Here is a 13,240-nt window from a genome sequence, read left to right as displayed (position 1 = left end):
ATGTCAAAATATACGGACAAATGAGAATCAAAAGTGTGGGGTCACCCAGAGTACGAGTGTTTTTCATGAAAACGAACATCATTGCACGAGGGCTTTCAAGGGCTTCCTAATCCTCCATTAGCCTTCCAAGACAATTAGCAAACACGGTTGCTGGAAATGGGTTTTTGTACACTTGGATTGCATTTGAACACATCTTGATGTAAAGAACATGACATGAAAGACGGAATTCTAAACTTGATATTTATCTTTTGGCCTGAAACACAAGTGTCTTCAATTGACAGTCCAAGTTGTTCGAATGCTTTTGGAGGAGCTTTTAAAAGAGGATTCAGATTGTACACGACAACGGAGAGCAAAAGCTTATTTTACACCAAGCATGTTTTGGAGATGTGGGAGTGCACGGGGAAAAGCCACACAGGCACAAGGAGAACATGCAAACTCAGGGACCAAGATGAAATCCAACCTGTAACCTCTGCACTGCGAGGCGGACGGACGGACGTGCTAACCAGTCCGCCGCCGTGCCAACTTTGAGAGCCTCTGTGAAATATTGCGCCTATAGCAGCATTTGATACAGCCTCTTTTATGTATTCATTATTGTGTCAGGCAAGGAAAATATTTGGTTGAAATCGGGACGGGACTAGATAAGCAGGATTGCTTCAACCCGTTTCAATTTTCGACAAGTCAGTCCAAGAAATGAAACTGTCATGAATGGTGAATATGTTCTTGCCGAAACGAAGAAATCAAACAAAATGGTTTTTGTTTTTTTAACACCAACTCAGGCTAGTAAGCTTTGTTACCCAATCCCATGAGAATGAAATGAATGAATGACAATTCATAAGCACCATACTATTGTATTGGGAGGAATCACCAATGATACTTATATGCCGCACCAGCTACGGCTAGCTAGCCACAATGCAGCTAAACACATTGCGGAGTCGCCCCTCAGTCAGCCTCCATGGCGGCAAAGAAGCAATACTGTACTCCTGCCAAGTATCCGCACAAAGCGAAAGGAATGCCAAAGCACAATTAACTTAATTAAGACGCCGATGATCATCACGGTTCATGACATCAATGTGACACACTGGTATGTAGTGCTTGGGTGATTTTCCACTCAAGTCTGGGTGAAGTCGTGTCAAAGCAGAAATATTGAATTTTGAACAGCAAAATAGCAGGAAATTTCAAAAATTAGAAACAGTAACGTATACGTAGAGCTAAACGAATGAAGTTCAGGTTCGGTGTACACGAGCTGGGAAGAGGCCTAAATGGTTTATATTTCATTGATTCATATTTATAATTTCACTCATTTTAGTTTTGTTTCCACAAGAGTCCATTTTAAAATTGAGATTTGCCCAATCAATTGATATTGCTCGCTCTTATCTTTAGCTGGTTTTATGAAAGTCAATTTTGCATTTTTGATCAAATGATTTGATGCAATAAACACTGTGAATTTAAGACATAAAACCTGTCGATTGCATCAAAGGGTAACCTTGTAAACTCACTGTTTTTATTGTTAATAACACGCTTGCTTCAAGCCCTTGGGATTAATGCCACTAATTGCTGCTCTTTGTGATGTTTGAATGATTATCTATCAAAACAGCGAAACCTTTTCATGTTTTAATCCAAAACGTTTGTTTTCTTTTCAAAACACAAAACAATGCATACAATACAAAGAGCAGACGTACTAAAACGAAGCAACTTGTGGAAAAACTTTTACGACACAAATGAAAGGGATGTTATTTGAAGACATGAATTCATTTGAATAATCAATCATTGTGTGCGTTGTCAAGATCAAAGTAGTTCTTCCGTCTCGCACAAACACACCTCATTCTTTCTTCTATTATTGTCGCTTGTTGCCAGACAATGCTAAGTCAGTCAGTTTGGATCCGGCCGGTTGAGCTATCGTCACTCGCCGGCGCCGCATCTGTTCTGGAAAAGCTGCTCCACCACCGATGAGTCAGCCAGCGTGGAAATATCGCCAAGATCCCGCTCACCGCCGGCGATCTTGCGCAGCACGCGTCGCATGATCTTGCCTGATATTTCGGAGATGAGGACACAAAAGACGCATTGGCCACTCGCCCACTTTCAATATCTACTCTTCTGGGAAATTTGACACAAAGTAATTGAAACGTCCTTTTTGAAAGAATATTTATCTGGCAAACTTCGGCAGCAGAAATTCTTAGTTTTGTTTTCATTCATTTTGAAGGAAAGTTTTCAATTTCAAAACATTGAGCGTGTACCTGATCTGGTCTTGGGGAGCGTTGGAGCATCCTGAATGAAGTCGGGTGTGGCAATGGCGCCGATCTTTTCACGCACTGGTGACCAACAAAGGCACACAATAGAGCAATTGGCATTTAGAGAGGACACTTTTCTTCTGCCTCATAAAGTCCAACTTTAACTTTGTTAATATTACTGATTTACCGTATTTTCCGCCCTAAAAGGCGCACCGGGTTATAAGGCGCACCTTCAATGAACGGCCCATTTTAAAACTTTGTCCATATATAAGGCGCACCGGATTATAAGGCGCATAAAATAGAAGCTATACTGCATCAAACTGAGGTTGACTAGGGTTGCGGTATGCATCCACTAGCCAATAACCAACGAGCCCTCTGTAAACAATCGCGTTTCTCAAACGATCTCCTATAAAATGATCAGAACTGACTAAAGTTCGATCTAACGCATTGGTACTACTTACCTATGTTTCCCTTCCATATCGATCCGTAGATTTACTCGAAACATTAACAGAGCAGCCGATTTTGACATGAAATAGCCTGGTACGTATAGCAGCTATCGCAATAGCATTAGCCATCCGCAAAGTCTCACGAGCCTCAGCTCGCAATCTCCCATGAGCCTCAGCGAAGTGTAAACAATCGCGTTTCTCAAACGATCTCCTATAAAATGATCGGAACTGACTAAAGTTCGATCTAACGCATTGGTACTACTTACCTATGTTTCCCTTCCATATCGATCAGTAGATTTACTCGAAACATTAACAGAGCAGCCTATTTTGACATGAAATAGCCTCGCGGGTACAACAGCTATTCGGTGACGCCCCCTGACTACAGTTGCCGTAATGCTGGGAAGCGATGCGACCTTGTAATTTACTAGTCGTACTAAAACGTACTGAAACATTTTGGCAGAGCACTGTGTACAACCAGTATGGATCAACAAATTCATCAGTTGATCCATATATAAGGCGCACTGGCCTATAAGGCGCACTGTCGGCTTTTGAGAAAATTTTAGGTTTTTAGGTGCGCCTTTTAGGGCGGAAAATACGGTACTTTTTTCCCTTGAGCTCTTGATATTCTATGCTTTGAGCCAATAGTGGAACTTTCTCCTTGAAAAATAATATTGCAAATTTCATCTAGTGTTCTATTAAAACCCTTTTCACACAACTTCTAAAATATGGGGTTTTTTTTGGGCAGTAAAAACACCTCATTGAATAAGTCTGTTATTTGATCTATAATAAGACATCTGACATACTTGATTTGACCTCAGACTATGAGGCAAGTCAAGAAAATGTAAACATGTATCCTCTTTGGTTCTGCAGATCGTTACAACAGCACTTTTGTTTCGCCCCTATTTTTTGATAAGAACTAAAAAAAAAATCTGAAATAAAATTGGATATTTGGTAGTGGCCTTTTATTGTGGGCTGCCTGAAGCACACAGTAAGCTATCACAGATTTCAATAAAATTGAGAATCCTTTTTGAGACAAATATTTTAAGTGTATAAAAAAAGAATTTTGAGTTCAAGTAAAAAAAAAAAAGGTAACAAAAACAAAAGTGCTTATTAAAAAAATGTGCGCTAAATCCTGAAAACACCACAGAAAGCTAATGTGAAGTATTTGACTGAAGCCACCTTGTTTTTTGAGCTGGGCCTCCAGCGTGCGATTGTAGTTGACACCGTCACGTAACGTCACAAAGCAGTAGAGACTTTCTCCTTTGACGGGATGTGGCCGACCCACCACGGCGGCCTCTGCGATGGCCTCATGCCCCACCAACGCTGACTCCACCTCTGCTGTGCTCAGCAAATGACCTGCAAAAAGCCATCAAACTACTGTCAGGTAAGGATGGCCATCAAATTGAAAAAGGAGATCTTTATGGCTAATGAACATCTCACCTGAGACGTTGAGCATGTCATCTATCCTCCCGGTGATCCAGTAGTATCCGTCCTTGTCTCTACGGCAGCCTGCGGATAGAGGGGGAGAAAAACATCGGCATCATCAGCACACCCATGCATTGCTGCTGCATCCTCTCACCATCTCCAGTCACGTAGTATCCCGGGAACTTCTTGAAGTAGGTGCTTTCAAATCTTGCGTGGTTCCCAAACACCGTCCTCATCACGCCAGGCCACGGCTGCTTGAACACCTGTTTGGGTCAACGAGTCATGTTGCCGTTCTTCCAGGTGCCGAGCTTTGCGACGCTTCCTACCAGATAACCTTCACTCGTGCCCTCCAACTCCTCGCCAGACTCGTTCAAGATGGCTGGCACCACGCCAAAGAATGGAAACGTCTGAAAAAGACAACTTTCTTAAAGGATGTGTGAAAATGTTTCAAGGACCAGAGTGCAAAACCAAACAAGAAGTCTGCTATTTTACTACGAAGCAGCCATTTGAGGTGATTTCCAGGCTGTGGACTTTGGCGACCACTCGCTCGAAATGTTACCCAGATAGCTTCCGTTTGACTTACAGCAGAGCCCGGCTTCATGGGCGTGGCTGCCGGCAGAGGCGTCATCACGTGTCCGCCCTGGAAGACAGAAAGCACGGTCACGGGGACGTGTCCAGTAGGGGGCGTCGAGCAAACTCACCGTCTCCGTCTGCCAGAACGTGTCAACGATGGGACATCTGCCGTCTCCCACGACCGTGAAGTACCAGTGCCAGGCCTCAGGGTTGATGGGCTCTCCGACTGTGCCTAAAACCTTCAGAGAGTCTCGCTTGTACCTGCGCACAACACACACACAAACAGATGTCAACCTGAAGATGACGTGAGATTCGACAAAAGGGACATGAAGTTGACTCACTTTTGCACCGGCTCGCTGCCGTACTTCATCAGCATCCTGATGGCGGTGGGGGCCGTGTAGAACTTGCTCACGTGGTATTTGTCCACAATCTCCCAAATGCGGCTCACGTCCGGATACGTCGGAAGACCCTCAAACTGAAACGCGCATTTACAACACGGAGTTAAGCTCCATCACGTAACTTCGCCCGAGTGCAGCACGAGCTCCCCCTCCCCATGCTGCACTCACCAAAACGCTGGTGGCGCCGTTAGCCAGCGGCCCGTAGGTTATGTACGAGTGTCCGGTGATCCAGCCAATGTCGGCTGTGCACCAGTAAATGTCGTCAGGCCGATGGTCAAACACCAGCTTGAAGGTGGCGGCGGTGTAGAGCATGTAGCCACTGACGGTGTGAAGGACACCCTGCAGAGGAGCGCGGCATAAACAGGAGCAGAAGAATACATTGAGTTGATGAGTCAACCCCACGAGGTCACAATATGGACTTGTCAAGCATGTTCTGCTTTCGGGAATCCCGCCAATGTGGTTTTATAGTTACTCCGCCATTCCCACCCTTTGTCATTCCAGGTGGCTCACTCTACCTTGGGCTTGCCTGTGGAGCCGCTAGTGTAGAGGATGAAGAGAGGATCTTCAGACGCGCACCACTCCGGTTCACACTCGTCCGACGAGTCAGCCATCAAAGCGTGCCAACATTTGTCCACTTGCGGGTTCCACGGCACCTTGCCATGATGATTCCAAAGTTACAAATAATGAACAACAAAACTTGCTAATGTCGTCTTCAATCATCGAAATCTTACATCCATCCATCCATCCATTTTCTGAACCGCTTAGTCCCCACGGGGGTCGCGGGAGTGCTGGAGCCTATCCCAGCCGCCATCGGGCAGTAGGCGGGGGACACCCTGAACCGGTTGCCAGCCAATCGCAGGGCACACAGAGACAAACAACCATTTGCACTCGCACCCATACCTAGGGACAATTTGGAGTCGTCAATCGGCCTACCAAGCATGTTTTTGGGATGTGGGAGGAAACCGGAGTGCCCGGAGAAAACCCACACAGGGAGGGCCGGAGGTGGAATCGAACCCGCACCCTCCTAACTGTGAGGCGGACGTGCTACCCAGTGCGCCACCGAGCCGCCCGAAATCTTACAACAAAAGTGAAATTCCAAACGTTAGCCAGTCAAAACCCGCAGGAAACCATTCATCGGCATGAGCTGAAGAAAAACAAGTTATGTTTATTGGTGGGGGAGCATTGATATGGTAATGCGTCAATACTGTGAGGATGCTATGCTACTGGAACGTGCAGTGCCGGAAAAGATCCCAACAGTTGAGTCAATATTTTGTAGAGAGAAAAAAAAAAAACTCAACTCATTAAAAACTTGCAGATGAAATCAGGGAAACTAGTTTAAAGGTAAAAAAAAATAGGAACTAACGAGAAATTAAATTGTCCTTCAGTTGTTCAAGCTCTGATGCCTTGACCAACCTTTTTGAATCAATGACGATACTTTCGGGTTTATTATTCAATCGGGCTTCATCAGGAATATCTGATTTCGCAGCATGAACGGACGACGTCAAAAATCATAAACAAATCAAATGTGTACAAAGATAGTGAGAGCAATGGTGACAGCAGCTTGTGGGTAAAGTACAATCGTGCACTGTCAATGTTGTCCTCATACAAACGGAAAAGTGTTGCGCAGAGAACAAAGCCGTTATTTCTTTGGGGCTATGCAACAACAAAAAGCTCAACTAAGTTGTTAACCATGATCTTCATGCTGATCAAAACAAATTCGTGAGGAGAGAGTGCGCTGAGTGACGACAAAGAGAAGAAGAGTGTTAGTTTATTCCAAAAGTCAACAGACATCTGAGAACTTGAACAGCTCCTGACTTTGGAGGGAAAAGTAGCTTTGGTTTTAATTGCATCAGCAACGCTAGAGTTCTGATTAACTGAGACGTTGAAATAATATATTATTTTTAGTTGAGCAATGAGCACTTTTGGAATTACGCCCAGCTCTATAGTTCCAATCATTTCTGAAGTGAGCAAGCAGAGACATTTTCATGTTCTCAGATGTTTGTGCTTACCGACTATTCTATGAACAAACTGCTGCGATTGGGTAAAAACAACAAATATCGTGTTGTTTTTTGTTGTTGTTGGTTTTGGTGCACAATGCTCAGCCCGAGGATGGATGTAAATATAGCTGTTGATCTCTTTGGATTTGAGAAAGGACTGAATTTTCAGGCATGGTGAGGATCCCAAAAAGGGCCACCATAAAGACGACACCAAAAAAATGTTCATCCCTGAATGTCAACACAAATGACATTTGAGGCTTGATTGTGTTTACCCTTCAGCAGTGGGTTTTTTTTTTTTTTTTTTTTTTTAAAGAGTCAACCTGGAAGCAAAAACAAATGGTGCGGGCAGGGTTTTGGCTGGAAGGAAGATAAGTACCTGCGGAACAGGACGGGTTTTTCTTACTCTGCCTGTTTCTGTCTCCTGCTGGACGAAGGAGAAACAGCAAGCGTGACCATGACCGTGAAGGGGGAGGGGTTATTTTCAAAATGAAAGTGAAAACAATATGACCACGTCGAACCTGCTTTAAGAGGTCAAAAAGTTCAACAATAGTTAAGGATCAAATGTAAAATGTCACATCGTAAAATGGTTGGGAAAAACAGATCTTTATAGTGAGCGCCACCTTTTACTATTAACAGTTTCAACTTCTTTTTCTACATGTATGACAATCGAATCAATAACAAAGCAACCAAAACAAAAAAAAGGAGCTCACCTGGAGGTCAGGACATGGCCGTTTGGCAGGGGGAGACTTAAGGGAAATCTCTTGCGCTTCTTTGGATAAATGTTTCAATACGATGCATCTCTCAAGTGAGAATCCTCTGGACACAAACAGAGAAAAAGAATCATCTCCACTCTTTTTCGAATTCTTGATAGTTGTGAAGAGGCAGGCGTTCATACAATAGAAGTTGTTGCTGTGCAACAAAAGACACGCGTGCCCAAAAATGTTTTTGTTACCAGACGATCAAATTGATTTGCCAGCACAAAACACTCGCAAATAAATGTGCATGCATGAGTGCAATGTACTTGTCTGTGCATTTCTGCAGAGCTTCATCCGCTAAGAGTTTCAGGTTGATCAGCTTATCCCCTCGGTAGAAGCCATCTGAAGGCGGATGGATGGCAAGCGCACACACAAAAAACAAACATTTTAAAACATTGGGGTGGGGAATCACAGTCAATATTCATAAATGACAAAACAGCCTCTTTGAAGGGATCCGGTGGAATATACTATATATCAAGAGACAAAGAAATTACAAGCGAATTGAATTTGTTTGCTCACTAAAATGAAGGCATTAATATTGCATGCATTCAAATGAATGCTTCAAAGAATCAATCAATGACATGATTTACTTAATTTACGCTGACATGTTGAGAAGAATGCACAAGCACAACATTGACAATAAAGCACATGAACTCACCTGCGGTGATAAGCAGTGAACACTGCGAGTCCACAATCCTGTCACACAACGACTCCGCAGAGAAACCTGCAAACTATCAGAAGACGTCGGTTTCCCATCCGCACGCTCCCACCGGCGCTTCCCCGCTCCCGACGTACCACGATGGAGTGGACGGCTCCGATGCGAGCGCAGGCCAACATGGCCACCACTAGCTCCACCACCATGGGCATGTAAATTGCTACGCGGTCTCCTTTCTTCACACCTATGCGTAAATGAGTGTCACGCTCAGCTGGTTGCAGTGGGGCTTGCTTGTTAAAAGTGTGCTAGCTACCCTGTGACTTCAGGACGTTAGCAAAGCGACAGACACTGGTCAGCAGCTCTCTGTAGGTCACCGTCAGCTCATCGCCGGGCTCGTTGCCTTCCCTGCAAAAATACACACACGTAGAAAAAAGAAAAAATGGCTTCATTTGTTTCAGCAAGGTGCACGAGTGGTTGGAACATCTGCCTCTCAGTCCTAAGATTAGGAACTTTTGAAAATCTGTTTGCAGGCGCAACTTGTGAGGGAGGGGGTGGTCAAGGAAAGAGGCTGAGGGGGATCCCTTCTCAAACAAACAATAATCATTTAAGGCTGCAACTAATAATTATTTTATTCATCGAAACGTGATTCAAAAACATTGCGGATTGTTGCAATACAGGTGCTGAGTGATTTTGTTTTGAACTATTCTTTGAAATAGAACTATTTGTACAAATAATTACAATGCCGTGGGGAGAAAAAGACTGTTTTGGGTCAATGCAGCAGAAGGGCTCGCTTGAAAATCACGCAGATAAACCATTCTGTCTATTCACGCACTCCAGCGAGCCAAATATTTGCACACAAATATCAAAATGTCCACTCTGTGTAACATGTCCCCTTTAAGGCTCCGATGCTATAAAGAAGACAACGAGGCTGTAAAACACGTGTCGACCGACTGTTATCAGTCGCGTCGCCATATCTGAAGAAAAATCACCTCACCCACAATAAGGAAATTTACTTTCCATTCTTGCCGCTTATGTTCAGTCACACATGCATAAACAGCATGGGAAAAAAAAGTATTTTCTTTGTATATTTCTGTGCTTATTTGTGCATCATTGAGGAGTCGATTTTTTTTTTTTTTTTTTACTACCGTTTTTTTCCGTGTATAATACGCAAAATTTAACTAATTTATTGTCCTAAAATCTGGGGTGCGCATTATACATGGGTACAATTTTTTTTAAATTTTTAAAAAAAAAATTTTTTTTTTTTTTTTTTTTTTTTAAGAAAATCATGGTACTGGTACGAGTATTGATTTATGTATTGTTCTCTTCTTGTCATGTTGTGAAAGAATGTGGGTTGAATAAATACCGAAAGAACAATAGTGTTTGTACTGTGCTCTGGTCATTTCGTCAAAGAAGGGATAATAGTCCTCTTCTCTTCTTGACTGACAATGAATGTGATAGCTTAATACAATCAGCAAATAACAAAATGCGTATTACAGGTAATATTTTATTTCACAACACTTTGCCTTGTTCCTTTCGTCTCTGCTGTTCACTTCAAACACGCTCCATACCAACGCAATGCTCTCGTATCAGACGCTTGCTCGATCACCTGCTCGTTTGCTGTCACAATGTACCCTACACAAATCCGAAACATTTGTTGCGGCTCCGAGTCACGACGAGGGGCAAGTTTTGGTTTCCAAGGGTGTTATTATTCCTCTTCAACGTCTCTCCCATACAGAGCCGCCTTTTTCACATGTCCGCACGTCACTTTCCTCTCTTTTCATCTGATCGCGGTGGTGCCTTTATGGGCAGTCGGAGAAATCAACGCCAACAAAAAAAATACATCCAGCCTAGTTAAGACCATACCAAAGACTATAAAAATGGGACCCATTGCCTCCCTGCGTGTGTGACGATCATTGGGACTTAAAAAAAAAAAGAAAAAAAAAAAAAATTTAAAAAAAAAAAAAAATTGGGTGCGTATTATACATGGGTACAGGCTTTTTTCCAGCATCAACATGCCATTGTTAGGGTGCGTATTATACATGGGGGCGTATTATACACGGAAAAAAACGGTAAATATTTCTTTTGAAAGAATTGCTGAAAAGAACAGTGTTTATCGCTGTCATTTTTGTTGGCAAGTTAGCCCTTGGAGAAGTCATTCGGCGAAGGATTCACATAATCTGTCCACGGAAAAAATGAAAGCAGTGTTTCAGTGGCATTATTTGAAGCAGTCCCTTTGTAGATTCGACTATATTTAAAGACATTTTTCCCTTTGTTGAACAGACTATATTGAAAGACATTTTGGGGGGAAGTTGAGGTCACTGCATAGGGTTCACATCATTTGTCTTGCAACAACAGTATGTAGATGTTGCTCTCCCATGCTGCCCTTTTTGCACTATTTACATGCAAACAATAACCAGGGTCATTTTTGAGACCTGTTTTCACATGTGCGCACTTTCATGCTCTGTTGTTGGGCAAACAAATTTATAAAAATAAAATAAAAAAAAGAGATCCACCTATCAATATTTCCTTAGCTGACATCATGTTTGACATCACACTCGACATTGTATCGGATATTCATTTATATTTTTTGATAAGGAGACGTCCCAATGATAAGTGGTCTGTGCTTCTTCGTACTTTGTGATTTTTTGATCCAAAATGGCAGTGAGGTGTCTGGGAACTCTTAAAACCTGAGAACGTATGACATTAGCACTATTACACTATAGTAAACAACTTTTCAATACTTAATGATGGAGCTTATGCAGAACAGGTTTCAATTGCTGAGTTACGAGTAGCATACTGACCAGTAGAAGGCCACTTTGTCGCCTAGCTTCCTGTCTTGAACGTTGCGGTCGAGCACATTGTAGCAGATGTTGGTGGATGCTCCCTCCATGCACTTGATGAAGATGTCTCCTTTGGTCGTGTCAAAGTTGTAGTCCAAGAAACGACCTGTGTGTTTGGTCTTCCAGAAGAAGTCCTTGGCCATGTCCCCCCAGAACTCTGCGGGTCGACAAGACACAATGCCAAGAGGTGCTAGGTGGTCTTACTTGCGTTTTGAAGGAATGTGAGAGGAAACATTCCTCAATTGTTGCAGTATGCATTGCATCCGCTAACAAGTCATCGATGCAAGGGATAGGCAATTTATTGATTTGATCCAACACTCGCGTTCACACCTTCAAACGATTTAGTTTTCAAGGAACGCAACATGCATGTTTTTGCAATGCAGACAGACCCACAGGAAGAACACACCAACTTCGCAAAGTAAGGCCAGACCACACATTCTAACACTCTTAAATTCATTGAAATCGTTCGTTTTTATAGCATAGGATGGCGTTTGACTTTTAGTGTTGTCCTATGAATGAATGCCTCACATTATTCGTATTTAGTCTCTTTTCGGTGATCCATTTCTGCACTCGGTATTTGAAGGATTGCAAGCTATTGCACTGCCCAAGACATGATCAATCAATTTCACACAATCGATCGATCGCAACGTGCGATTGGCTGTCGAAAGCGTCACACTTACTGTCAGGGTCCTCAATGGACTGCATGTACATTTCCTTAAATTTGTCAAAGGTGGGGACGTGGGCCCCCCTCCGCATCTCCTCAGCCCCGTGAAAGACGTCGTCCTCGGGCGCCTTGTCGGGAATCATATTCAGATGTTGCGTTGGCTGCTACGAAGGACAAGTAAATCACTGCGAGCAGAGCAGGGGCGAGAGCGTAGCTGCAAGACTCCACTGGTTTGCTCCCCGACGAGTGTTGTTATCTATATATATATATAAAAAGAAAAAAAAATAGGATCCTTTGATGGCTTTTGGGTGCTTCAGTGTAGTGATGCTTGAAGAAAAGACAAGGTCCACAGAAATTGTACTTGGAGGACACAGGCAAGCTAACTAAGCTAACTAGCAAAGAGAGCGGAGACGTGTTTACGCGCCAAAGAAGACGTCCCGTCTTTTTGGGGACGCCAAAAATGTTTTACTTTGTTTTTAAAAGACACAGATAATCCAAAAGGGGCCCAAGAGTAGGAGTGGTGACCGAGTCCTTGAGTGAGCCTTGGCGGTGCCAAAGTCTACTTTCCCCCCTCTTTTGACAAGCACAATGAGTGGCACTGACCTCCGTTCACCCCCGAGCAGCAGCCAATCAGAAGCGTGGTGCGTTCGTCAAGCCACCGCTCAACTCCCAGTCGTCGAATAAAAGTAAGGTTCGCTGTCGCAGCCAGCAGCCAATCAACACGCGCGAGGCGTTCAATGACTCAGCTGAAAGCTCAGACTTGACACTTTTGCATCTTCTTCGCTTGTTCGTTCTATTGAATGCAACTAACGCCGGTAGTCAAACCACCTAGTTATTAAACTCCTTTATAAAATACACGTATTTAGATTTAGGTTCTCGTCTAAATCATGAACAAATCCACATTCAAGAGTCCTTCACCTTGAGCAAAAACATTTCCAGGATTCACTACTTTGCTAACTTGTAGTTCTCAATTAATAAATCTAATTTTCTGGGTGAATTTATGAAGTGATGTTTCCAAACTCTAGTGACTAGAGTGCGGCCCGTGAAAAAAATGAGTTTGACACCCCTGCTTTAAGTCCATTTCTTTGGATTGTTTCCTCGTTACATTGGCGCCATCTTGTGGAATCTTCAGACACTACTGAAAGAATAACTCAAGTGGAATGGCACGGGATTACTATTCTTTCGGTTGGACCACATCACGATTCATCAAGTTAGGACTGTTGTGCACAAATACTTGGCAGAGTACCCTCCCCCCCCCA

The 13,240-nt window shown here is 43.3% G+C and overlaps 1 protein-coding gene across 3 annotated transcripts; it reads right to left on the bottom strand.

The window, feature by feature from the left end:
- Nucleotides 1-1,596: 1,596 nt before the first annotated feature.
- Nucleotides 1,597-12,630, bottom strand: acss2 (acyl-CoA synthetase short chain family member 2). Of its 3 annotated transcripts, none has more exons than XM_037246232.1 (19): nt 11,998-12,630; nt 11,279-11,474; nt 8,791-8,882; nt 8,618-8,721; nt 8,481-8,553; nt 8,089-8,164; nt 7,778-7,883; nt 7,444-7,491; nt 5,586-5,723; nt 5,239-5,409; nt 5,014-5,147; nt 4,801-4,933; nt 4,683-4,739; nt 4,426-4,506; nt 4,254-4,362; nt 4,115-4,183; nt 3,854-4,030; nt 2,235-2,309; nt 1,597-2,027 (listed from the first exon to the last, which is right to left on the bottom strand). In XM_037246232.1, the coding sequence occupies exons 1-19, from the start codon at nt 12,122-12,124 to the stop codon at nt 1,900-1,902; spliced, it is 2,094 nt and encodes a 697-aa protein (XP_037102127.1). In that variant the 5' UTR covers nt 12,125-12,630; the 3' UTR covers nt 1,597-1,899. The 3 variants fall into 3 exon arrangements, with proteins under 3 accessions (XP_037102127.1, XP_037102128.1, XP_037102129.1); XM_037246233.1 differs by having other exon boundaries at nt 7,444-7,488; XM_037246234.1 differs by lacking the exon at nt 7,444-7,491.
- Between the last annotated feature and the right edge of the window lie 610 nt (nt 12,631-13,240).

Source organism: Syngnathus acus, chromosome 2 (assembly GCF_901709675.1).
Source record: "Syngnathus acus chromosome 2, fSynAcu1.2, whole genome shotgun sequence".
NCBI classification, from domain to species: Eukaryota; Metazoa; Chordata; class Actinopteri; order Syngnathiformes; family Syngnathidae; genus Syngnathus; species Syngnathus acus.
This window is presented reverse-complemented; position numbering and strand designations above follow the sequence as displayed.